This window comes from Haliotis rufescens, unplaced genomic scaffold (assembly GCF_023055435.1).
Source record: "Haliotis rufescens isolate VD_foot unplaced genomic scaffold, xgHalRufe1.0.p SCAF_6, whole genome shotgun sequence".
NCBI classification, from domain to species: domain Eukaryota; kingdom Metazoa; phylum Mollusca; class Gastropoda; order Lepetellida; family Haliotidae; genus Haliotis; species Haliotis rufescens.
In genome coordinates, this window is record NW_025964334.1 from 11,557,652 (window position 1) to 11,570,362 (window position 12,711).

The following is a 12,711-nucleotide window of genomic DNA, read 5'->3' on the forward strand; positions in this document are numbered from 1 at the left end:
TGTATGACGGCGGTCTGTAAATAATCGAGTCTGGAACAGACAATCCAGTGATTTACATCCTGAGCATCAATCCACGCAATTGGGATTGATGACATGCATCATCCAAGTCAGCGAGCCTGACCACCCGATCGCATTAGTCGCCTCTAACGACAAGCAGAGTCGCCTTTTACGGCAAGCATGGGTTGTTGAAGACCTATTCTACCCGGATCTCTTACGAGTCCAATACCTAAGTGACACACTGAGATGGGATCGCGATCATATACTTGTATGATGACATTCACCCAGCTGCAACTCGCACCTGCAGTGGCAATGAATAATAGGCTGTGTTGAAAGTCCACGAGTGACTTTGATCCTCCACATAAACTCAAGCGAGGTAGGAATGTCAGCTCGTGTATTGAAAAGGGTGAATATGGTGCATCTTTCCTTCCTGATGTGAAACGTAAGTGCGTTTAAAAAGTTTGAATGAATTGTTAATGTGTCCTTTAATGAAAATATACAGAAGTCACACCATCAATGAATGATGCGTGGTTTACAAGATTCAAAGAACTAAAGCAAGCTAGTCCGTTTCTCACACTGATCTTGGCATGGACGGATCTCAGGTACATTGTATAATGATACACTGGAGGTACTGAACAGTTTCTATCTTATCTTCTTAAAATTACTGATTTTCAGTGGTCCATACATATAATATTCATATATGTTTTGCCCTTTGCACCTAATTGAATCTGTTTCGTTGGAAAATCAAGACCGTTTATTCTCTTGCATTGGCGTTTCATATTTACAAACAACGTGCCATGTATTTTGCACTATTTCTTTACATTTATGAAGTTCTTTAAGGGGGAATTTTTCTACTGGTTTTAAAAAAAACATATTTGGCAAAACTAATTACACAACAAGGCATCTTTCATCATTGCGGGCGTTCTTTCCACATCAAGGTCACAAGTCACGTGATGTAACAAAGCAGCTGACTTCTGAGAACATCATGTTAGAAATAGGAACAATATCTTTTGTTGAAAACCCGTGAAGATTCCGGGGTAGAATAGGTCTTCGGCAACCCATTCTTGTCGTAAAAGGCGACTAACGGGATCGGGTGGTCAGGCTCGCTGACTTGGTTGATACATGTCATCGATCCCAATTGCGTGGATCAATGCTCATGATGTCAATCACTTGATTGTCTGGTCCAGACTCGATTATTTACAGACCGCCGTCATAAAGCTGGAATATTGCTGAGTGAGGCGTTAAACAACAGACAAACAAACAAACAAATCTTTTGTTGAAGTGATTTGTTGGAATCATATCCTTACATTTCATTATGCATACCACATTATGTTTTCAAGTCAAAATGTCACATACAAAGATTTGTCATTGTGCCATGTGTGTGTGTATATCCATGCGGGAATAACGTGTTCTTCTTTACATGACAGCAGGGGGCAGACATGATCAATAATGTGTTTTTCTCAGTTTTGATTTCCTTTTAATGACTTCATACGTTGGCATCTGATCTCTCACTCTTGTGAAGTCATTCAGTTCAGCGTAGTCGTGACTAGTAACGCCCGACATATGCGCATGTGCATGAATCTCCCCAGTGTCACCTGTATCGGTCGTGTGTCTCCCGTCTGCAGAATCTGTGCACGCAGATGATCTCCATGTCAATCTGAAACAGTAAAGTATAGCGGAAAGTCTTATATAAACTCTAATGCTTGAATTATTCCACAAAGTATGATTTTAATATCATATCGAACGTATAACGTTTATGAAATGTGTGTAGTTACCTTCCCGTTCGTAGCAGACATGTGGCCAGTCCACCAATCAGCAACAACGTTAAAGCAATTCCTACCGCTCCCCCGATGACACCACTCTCTATAGGCGACACTGAATTAGATGCAATGACACACCTTGATCAAAACAGTATCTCATGCTGCACAAGTTGTAGCAGTATCACACGGGATACAGGCGTTAGGTATAAAACCTAACGAGGGACACATAAAACCACGTGGACCCCGAGTGATACAGCTTCATCGAATTTATCTTACCGACATGTTATAATATGAGATTGTAAAAGAATTAAAGCAAATCCAAAATTGACAGTAAACAGCTGTTCGGTTGAGGTAAGGTGACTTTCATTGCCTCGGTAAAGGCGTGCGACTTTTGGCTTCGAAGTTGGGTGTGAGGGATTTATACTCCCTCTCAGAAAGCCACGTGCAGTTTGTCTCGTTCGTGGCTGTGTTTATTCTCCCGCTGAGAAATTTATTGATTAATTATAAATCTCTATAATTCTGCCCTCTTCCTTCTTTGACAACAGGAACAAGACGATGTTGATTTGCAGTTCTGGGCATGTTAAGAGGACCCTACTGAAAAATGAACGTTCATTTTTTCGATCGATAATTCAAAAGTATTTTTGTGTTCAATAGATGTTTCCAATGATCATTATAACTATTCTGTTTTATTCCTGAATGGGAGGCCATTGGTCCATGTGCAGTCCATTTGTATACAGTAACACACAATCTAGGCAATTACATTGAAATCAATACTTGGGTATAAAAGTAGTCTTAGTCTGTAGTAATAGAGCGTCCTTCGTTACAGTCATTTTTGCTATTTAAAAGATTGCTAAAGGTATTGACATAAAATTTTACAGGATTAGACTTGTCTCAACGATGTGTATAACGGGCAAATAAATAGAAAATGGCCTTCGTCCTCAATAGAGCAGAAACTGCTGTGAATAAACAATATCCTCTTTTCTGTACAGATTACTCCGTACAGGCAATGTACTCAATCTTAACATGCACTGCATACGTCGTTTTAGTTGCTGGCGATCTATGGCCCATTTTTTATATTGTGTTGTTTACTGACAATTTATTGTTTTACATTGTTTCGCCTAGTTTTATGTCGAATATGGGATATCCTAGTTATTTTACTGTCCATCGATGACAGGTTTTTATTAAGTGTAATGATATGTATTATTGGTATATAACTTCTCGTCACGATATAGCAAAGGTACATGTATGGCTAATGTGACGTTACATTTTAACTCACTCATTCCCCGTATCCCGTACAAGACATAATATTCTGATATTCTGTACAGAAGAATTTTGAGTTGGCTGGAGGCTAACGACAAGCTGGCAGAAGAAGAAACTGGATCCCACATGAAACGAAGTTGTGTAGAACATATCTATTCACCATGCAGGCTGGTTAATCAAGGGAAATCATCCCATCAGTCAACATTTGTATGTTTTGTAGGTATAAAAAGGCATTTGATAAACTGAATAAGAACTGTCTATGTTTTAAATTGATGAAGACTGGAATAAGAGGTAAAGCTTTGTTTTGTAATATAAATTGTGCTGTGAAAATTAATGATCATTACACTGACCCGTTCGACGTGAACGGTGTTAAACAGGGTTGTAAGCTATATCCAACACTCTTCCCAATCTATATTAACGACTCAGCTGATGACATTAAGTCTCTGAACAATGGAGTGAGTTTTGTCAACAAAGTGCTGTCACTGCTGATGTACGCTGATAATATTGCAGTTATTGCTCCAAAGGTAGCCTCTGTTCAAGGAATGTTACTTCATCTGACTGATTGGTACAAGAAGAGAGACTTTTGATTAACGTTGATAAAACTATAACTATTCGTTTTAGACATGGCAAATCAGTTCAACGATCTCTTTTCTATTTCGATTGTTGGGATATTATCATTGGTTATAATGAAAGTTATAGATATCTCGCAATCTGGTAAAACGAATTCATGAATCTTCAAAAGTCTGTAAAAGAGGTGTGCAAAGCCTCAGGTCGAGCACTGTCAAGTTTAGGGCCTGAGGTGGTACTTGAAACGCGTGAGCATGTCCCGTCCTCCTGTTAGAATATATCAAGATGGTAGATTCACTAAACGATTCCTGACGCGTATTCTTCAACAACATTGTTGGCAACTATTACTGCCAAAGGTCACACTCATTCAATATAATATGAACCTCTACCTGGACATTTACTTGGACCAAAACCCCGCGTTTCACTGTCGGTTAGATTTGCTGTACAGCCGATGCTGGTATTGTCTGCCTTGATGCATGTTCTGTTCCTTGTGACTGTTCCAACAACTCCTCTACAGGTAGCCGTACAGTGTGGACAGCTCCAGGCTGACCACTCAGACAGCCAATCTTCACCTAAGGTTAAAAACATTCGAACTTAAAAAGTTTGCTTCGAGTACATGATTGTTCATTTTTTTATACAGTAAGGACAAAGTTGATAGTGATACAACAAGTGTTCGTTTTTTATTTTGTGAATTATTGTGAGCGGTTTGTGTTTTATAAAATGGCGTGGATGGTCACGCGCAAATGACAATAATCCATGTAAAGTTCATAGCATGGGAATGCATTGCGCACCATGTTGACAAACGCCGTGTCAAATGTTGTACATTCCTCTGAATGTCTTCCATACAACCCTGGAATGACCTGAAGATGAATATTATGTTCCCACTTACCTGGACATGGCACGAAAGCACAGCTTCCCGATTCTATCTCAAACAGACGCTCGGAACAAAACGTTCCTCCTAATGCTGGACGATAATTGGTGCAGGTTCTAATTCTTGTTCTTAATTTCCAAGTTATGCCACACGAACAAGAAGAGTATGGACTCCAAGTTGACCACATACTGACATTGCCGTGAACTGTTGATAGAGGACATATTAACAGTTTGAAAATGGTGTGAAAACATTCTGCTTCCAATTTGTGCATTATCCCGGTGGGGATATCTAGCCCTTGCCCCTGAATGTCTCATTACACTGTCCAGTCTATTAAAAAATACCCCCCGAAACAGCAATTTCGAGAAATGAAGAGAAAGGTGCAATACTTTTACTGATTTTAATGACATGTAGAAAATGTGTTTTATCCTGTCCAGGCAAGAAATCTTGTTCCTAAGTGTCACAACCTGAAAATGCATTTTAGATATGAAAAAAGATCGGATGTATCATATCAGTTAAATGTACTGTATAATAACGTTTTCAAAATTTTGTTCTATTAGTTTACAAAATTGGGTTGTGAGTGAGTGAGTTGGGTTTAACGCCGCTTTTAACAGTATTACAGTTATATCGCGGCGTGTCAGCTTAATGTGGGAGGAAAGCCCGAAGTGATGCAGGTCTCAGACGTTTACCACTTCCATGAAACCCACGAGCACAAGTGTGGTGCTGACAAACCTAGAAACATAATCTGGGCGAACCGGGAGTCGAACCCACAATCATAGGTTTCATGGCCCAAGGGATGCAACTCTGCACAGCGAATCCCGGCGCCTTAAACGACTGGGCCACCCATGCCCCCCAATAGGGTTGTGTGCTCCCCTGGTGGTTAAATGTTCGTCCGTGTTCGATTTCCAACATGTGTACAATGTGTGAAACTCAAGTCTCTGGCTGTCTGGCTGTCCACCTGCATTATATTGGAATCACACCCGAGATTATAGAACGGGCTTACAGAACGCTCTTGAACAGTATATATGAATATATATATGAATATATATTAAACAAAGTTAGTGATACCGGCAGTCGAGAGAGTTGCTTACTTTCCTTATGGCGTCACAGTGTCATGTTGTAAAGTTACTATCTATGGCGTCACTGTGGAACCTTTTTTTTGCCTTGATCACTACCACATAATCACTAACCTAATAGTAGTTCGGAATTTGTTTGCTATGTCGTGGCACTGATTGAATGAACTGGAAAAAATGTGTTTCTTAAGTGAAAAGTCGACTAAGATGGACTCACCTATGTTAGATTTGAACATTGAACTTTTATGCTAATCGGCCAAAGGGCTGTAACAGGAAAACAATATTTTCAAGGAGTTACAGATTGATCTCAAATAAGCATATATCCTGGGAGAGCCAGTTTTGGACATTAAATATACTCTCTCAAAAAAGAAACGCATAACGAAAATGGTAATTTGATGCAGTAATGTATTGGTACAGGGTGGGTTTTTCAAAAATATTTGTTTTGTTTATGATTTCTCTGGTGTTTTTTCTTAAAACGTCATATCCAAACGCATCCCGCATGAAAAACCCGTATGCTAAAGCATGATTTTAATGTCACAGAACACGTATTGCACGTGCAATGCGCAAGAAACTCGGGGCTCACATCGTGTCGTGGATGGGTATAAAAGATCGATCTCCGTCTTTTTTCATTCACTTTATTTGGAAGTTTGTGAAGACTGCAAAATGCCAAGACTGAGCCGCGCCAATCGTCACATCGCCATAGGTCTCCTGGAAGCAGGACAATCTCAACTTACAGTTGCCCGTCGAATGAATGTTCATCAAAGCACGATTTCTCGTCTCCGTGAGAGATATCGGCAGCAGAACGCGGTGGAAGATGGACCTAGAAGTGGACGTCCTCGAGTCATCACTGCGGCGCAAGATAGGTACATCCGGGTACATCACCTGCGTCAGCGAACAGCTACAGCGACCACTACCGCTAGGCAAATACCCGGATTGAGAAGGATATCTGCACAGACTGTCAGGAACAGACTACGAGAGGCAGGTTTAAGAGCAAGAAGACCCTACTTTGGCCCCGTCATGCGTCAGCAGCATCGACGTCATCGCGTTCAATGGTGTACAAACGCTCAGGCCTGGAATTTGGTGAATTGGCGTCGAATCTGGTTCAGCGATGAATTGAGATTTCTGTTGGAACGACGCTATGGAAGAATGCGGGTGTACAGACGACATCATGAACGTTTTGCCGACGCCTGTGTCCCCCAGGTGGACAGATTCGGCAGGGGCAGCGTGATGATGTGAGGAGCCATATCCTACACTGGAAGAAGTGAGTTGGTGTTGATCCAAGGCAACCTGACAACGCAACGCTACTGCGATCAAGTCCTTCGTCGACACCTCCTTCCCATTATCAACCGCCAGAGGGAGCTATTCCAGCAGAATATCGCCAGACCTCATACGGCACGTGTCACGAGGCCCTCTTCCAGAATGAGAACATCAATGTGCTGCCCTGGCCCTCCAGATCACTAGACTTAAACCCGATAGAACATCTTTGGGATGCCCTGGACGGGTGCGACAGCGTAACCCACAGCCCCAGACAATCCAGCAACTAGCACATGCACTACAGGCAGAGTGGGCTACATTGCAGCACCATCAGATTCAGAGACTAATTCGTTCTATGAAGAGACGATGCATATGTCGCGCAGTTCTGAACGCCAATGGTGGTCATACGAGGTACTGACTTCGAAATTCAGCGCCATCAAACGTCGATGTGTGATTCATAAACTGACTTTTTCCGATGTCTTATTAAACAGTGATACCTTGACATTTCCTGTGTAAAATTTATTCGAATTCCATTTGCTATTAACTTGTCCACAGTGTATCAAAAAAAAAAGAAATCTGTAGTTAAAATTCTTATATGCGGTTTTTTTTTGAGAGAGTATATATATTTCAAGAGATCATTGAAATCGAAAATATACCGGATCAACGATTGGTGGCTACGGAATAATGTCCGTTGACGTCCATGAGGGTAAGCACGATATCGGTGGTTAATGGATTCGAACCAACGAGGACCACATAAGGACCTCACCTTGCGAGGTGCTAAAATGCGTTTAAGTCACCTTACAATCTCATCCCATCGGATTAACGATTGAAGGTAACGGAATAATATCCGTTGGCGCTCATGACAGTAATATCCTGGAAAGCCGGATATCGGTGTTTAATGTGACCTTTCTAACGAGTATCATACAAGGATCTCACTTTTAAAATGTTTTAAGTCTCATTACAATCTCTTCCCATCGGATCAACGATTGAAGGTAACATCAACTTGTATTATACATGCCGCTGCATGGACGTCATCAAACGGTATGTGGCGACATTTGTTTTCCTAAGGAAAGGGGTTTGGATCTGGAGACTCTCGAGACAAATCTGAAGGTAATAATCATTCTCAACTCCCTGGGGAGTATGCAATCTAAGCTGCCTTTGAGGCGCTAAAAGGTTAACAGTCACACTGCCGCGACGGTCTTATCCGACTGGGTACCAATTTACTGCTAGGTGAAAAGAGGCATATTTCAAAATCTATGTAATGTGACAAAATACAAATCAAAATCAAAACTTTGAGTCTTACTCCAAACCATTTCATATTTTTGCAATATGCTGTATGTCAGATTAACTGGTATTTGGAACAAATTCTCCCAAATTTATGTCAAACTCATGCATTTTTGTTACTTATGAGGGGCGGCCGGGTAGCCTAGTGGTTAAAGCGTTCACGCAGAAGACCCGGGTTCGATTCCCGACATGGGTACAATGGGTGACGCCCATATCTGGTGTCAACCCCCGCGATATTGCTGGAATATTGCTAAAAGCGATGTAAAACCATACTCACTCACAGGGTGATAAAATAAAACATAAAAACGTTTTAAATTCGTTATCATAATGCAGGAAATGGCAAAATATTTGTATTTTTGCGTTTTGTAAATTGCCTTAGTGAACATCTTAGTCATTTTACTCATTGACTGTAACATATTCACATATCGATTACGTTACCTTGAGAAGAGGAGATCTGAATCACTGTCAAAAGAGCCAAGTTGAATAACACTCGTCGTAGTGTGTCTCGCATCTTCGATAAGATACAGTGTGTTTATATGGTACAGGAAATACACATCTTATCCTCCTAGCGCTGACTTCCCAGTCGTCCTTCGTTTATTCTAATGTAAGGTAAGGATTATTCGAGTTGTTGACTGTTAGAAACGCTCTGGCTATTCAGGACTGTACACAGAAAATCACGACATCATTGTGAGCATTCTTATAAGTGGACGGGTACTCTTCCAAATGTGTGCTTCGCGCAATGAAAACTATTCAAGCATGTCACGTTATACCATATGCAGGAGGATCAGCATAAAGAGTCATTGTTGGCAGGGCTATTCAGCTTGCGTCAGGCAGCGTTTGTTTGTTGGTATGGGTTCCCACTTTCAAACTGGTTGTAGTGTGTGGTTATTGTAAACAGTGTTTCCTTTGGTACACAATATAAAGTTTATGTGACAGATCACGTTATATACATTGGAGAGTTGTGAGGTCGTGAGTGTATTTGTGTTAACGCCGCTTTGTGTGGTATTTCAGATATGCAATGGCGTGTCGGGTTACAGTTGTGAAAAGTGAAGTGTTGCCAGGAAGTGTTTACCACTTTGGCGAAGCCATGGCTAACCAGCACGGGTTGGGAGAGGTAAAACCGTGGCGAATCTGGAATTCGGAGCCACGATCAACGCATCCTGGCACCACAACGTGACGCAACTGTTCACAGTGAAACGCAGCCTCCTATGTCAATTATCCAGTCGTGCCTGTTCCTGGTGCTGGTATATAAGATAATGTTCTTATGAAAAAGACACTTTATTTTAATGTACATGGAGTAAATTTCACTGATATTTTAAGTGAAGATGCTGTTTTTGTTTGCATGGGTGGTCCAGTTTGCAATTCTCTGTCAAGACTTGTGTCCGTGCATGTCGACCAAATGATGAGTAGTAAATGTCTGATTTTGACCTGCATGACGTTGGGCTTCTCTCACACATCAATCAGCCTCGCCTTGGTATAAATGAAATACTGTTATATCACACCACCACATTTTTTTAAGTAGACAGCATTGAAAGTCAAGTTTATTCAATTCTAGGTTGCCATGACCGTTCGAGCGTGAAGCTATTAAGCTTGGACTCGGATATTTGTTTAAGGCATTCATGTCTGCCATGCAGCGACTTGGCAATTACTTTTAGATATCAAGTTTGTCCCGTCAAGCTATTGTGAAACGATTTTGGGTGTGCCGTGTTCCGTGACATGTTCAATACATTTACTCCATCATAGCGGTATAAATAAACAACACACAAATATCTGAATGGATATTATGTCGCATGAAATAATTTAAAGATGACGAACTGGGCCGGCCAGTAAAGACTCACGAGTAGTGTAGTGTGTGCATGTTGTATAAAATGCGTGGGATTGAGTGGCTTATAATGTGTGTCTGTGTAATTGTCTTCTGTATGTGTGTCTGTTCAATTGTTTTATTTCTTTTGTATGTTCAATTGTCTCCTGTCTGTATGATTGTCTTCTGTATGTGTGTCTGTTCAATTGTTTTGTTTCTGTTTGTATGTTCAATTGTCTTCTGTCTGTATGATTGTCGTCTGTATGTGTGTCTGTTCAATTTTTTATTTCTGTTTGTATGTCCAATTGTCTTCTGTCCGTATGATTGTCTTCTGTATGTGTGTCTGTTCAATTTTTTATTTCTGTTTGTATGTTCAATTGTCTTCCGTCTGTATATATGTCTTCTTTCTGTGTGTCTGCTTAATTGCCTTCTGCTTATATATGTATAATGGTTATTGTATTCTGTCTGTGTAATTGTCTTCTTCTGTGTGTCTGTTTAACTGTCTTCTTCTGTGTGTCTGTTTCATTGTCTTCTTCTGTGTGTCTGTGTAATTGTCTTCTGTCTCTGTGTTCGTGTAAGTGTCTTTTGTCTATGTGTCTGCTTAATTGTCTTCTGCCTATATATGCATAATGGTTTTTGTCTTCTGTCTGTATGATTGTCTTTTGTATGTGTGTCTGTTCAATTGTTTTATTTCTGTTTGTATGTCCAATTGTCTTCTGTCTGTATGATTGTCTTCTGTGTGTGTGTCTGTTCAATTGTTTTGTTTCTGTTTGTATGTCCAATTGTCTTCTGTCTGTATAATTGTCTTCTTTCTGTGTGTCTGCTTCATTGCCTTCTCCTTATATATGCATAATGGTTATTGTTTTCTGTCTGCGTGTCTGTTTACTTGTCTTCTGCCCGAGATTCTCTTTAAGTGGCTACTATCTGTGTATCTGTTCACTTGTCTTCTTCTGTGTGTCTGTTTCATTGTCCTCTTCTGTGTGTCTGTGTTATTGTCTTCTTCTGTGTGTCTGTTCAATTGTCTTCTGTCTCTGTGTTCGTGTAAGTGTCTTCTGTTTGTGTATCTGTTTACTTGTCTTCTGTGTGTCTGTGTAATTGTCTTCTGTCTGTGTGTCCGTTTAATTGTATTCTATCGGTGTGTTCATTTAATTGTTTTCTGTCTGTGTGTCTGTTTAACTGTCTTCTTCTGTGTGTCTGTTAACTGGTTTTCTTCTGTGTGTCTGTTTAACTGTCTTCTTCTGTGTGTCTATTTAATTGTCTTCTTCTGTGTGTCTGTGTAATTTTCTTCTTCTGTGTATCTGTTTACTTGTCTTCTTCTGTGTGTCTGTTTACTTGTCTTCTGTGTATCTGTTTACTTGTCTTCTTCTGTGTGTCTGTCTAGACTCTGTCTAAGTGTCTGTGTAATTGTCTTCTTCTGTGCGTCTGTCTAGACTCTGTCTAAGTGTCTTTTGACTGCATATATATTTTTATATATATATATATATATATATATATATTGGCTATTCCTGTTTATTACTGACGAATCTCCGCATATTGATTGGTTATTACTATCAGATGCTCACATGTGCTTCTGTATATGGTTGTTAACTTCAACATAGAAAAGTGTCCAATGAATCAACAACCAACGTCCACCCTATCAGCCATTCAGAAAACAGTATTCGTAGTCTTCTAGTGGGCGTGACCAACAAACGTTTTCGGTTTATAGAAATATGTGTACTCAAACCTGCGTTTTCCGCAATGTAATGCCATGGAATCACCAGCAATTTATTTAATCTTCTTTGAGTCAGCAATATTCTAGTTACACCACGAAAACCTGCAGACACAAAATGAGCAACAATCTCACAATCTGGGGACGATGACCCAAAGGGAAGTAATACATTCAAATACTGTATCTGAAATGTATACCCGTATAAACGTGAAACAAGGTTGGGTATTATATTCAATTATAAACCAAGCAAATGCAAAAAATAAAAGTCAGTCTATTTCTGAGTGAAAAATAATTGCAAACTATGTATTTCCAAAGAAATCGAATGTCTCAGTTACGTCGCTAAAAATATGTATTTCCAATGGAATCGTACAGTATAGCACTTGTGTGAGTAATGTTGTTATCAGTGTAAAATTGATAACAGTTAGTAAGAGCACTAAATATGATCTTGTCTATTCTCTTAATTTGAAAATAATCTAATTTTAGGAAATTTTTATTATTGTTTTATTGGTAAAGAACTTGAATTTTGAAACCGAAAAAGACCCAAATACTTTAAAAATTAAGTATCAGAATTCAACTTTCGGGATGACTTAAAAGACGTTCAGGACCATCGTCAAGCAATAGTCACCTTTGCGATATGATTCTATATCGTATTGATAATTGCCGGATGTTTCTTTCAATGTTTCCAGCGTGAAAGGTATGTACATGTTTGTATATGAAGAGTGAAATACAACTTTTCCTTGCGGTTTTAGGAAGGCAAATCAATAATTGCGTGAACCTGAAACACACAGAAACGTTCAATCTTAAATAATGTCTTTATTTTTATGTACGAGTGTTAAATATTTACTCATCATATCAAGTCATACCGAAAGAGATACAAGGTCTACAAAATTATTCCTTATATAGTGAGTGTGTTGGGTTTAACGCCGCTTTTTGGAGTATTTCAGACATGTAATGACGAGTCGGGTTACAGTTGTGAAAAGTTTAGGAAAAGCCAGGTCTTATGGAACTACCACTTTGGAGAAGCCACGGCCAGCCAGCACGGGTATTGTGAGAGGCACAATCGTGGCGAATCTGGAATTCGATACGACGATAATACATCCTGGCACAACAATGTGAAGCAATTCTTCACATGGAAACGC

At 39.8% G+C, this 12,711-nt stretch overlaps 1 protein-coding gene across 1 annotated transcript; it reads right to left on the reverse strand.

Annotated features, from left to right (window-relative positions):
* Positions 1-1,159: 1,159 nt before the first annotated feature.
* On the reverse strand, positions 1,160-8,724 carry LOC124120102 (semaphorin-5A-like). Its single transcript, XM_048386318.1, has 5 exons — positions 8,502-8,724; positions 4,474-4,659; positions 3,974-4,156; positions 1,773-1,872; positions 1,160-1,654 (listed from the first exon to the last, which is right to left on the reverse strand). Exons 1-5 carry the CDS (start codon positions 8,572-8,574, stop codon positions 1,441-1,443), a joined length of 756 nt encoding a protein of 251 aa, XP_048242275.1. The 5' UTR covers positions 8,575-8,724; the 3' UTR covers positions 1,160-1,440.
* Positions 8,725-12,711: the final 3,987 nt, after the last annotated feature.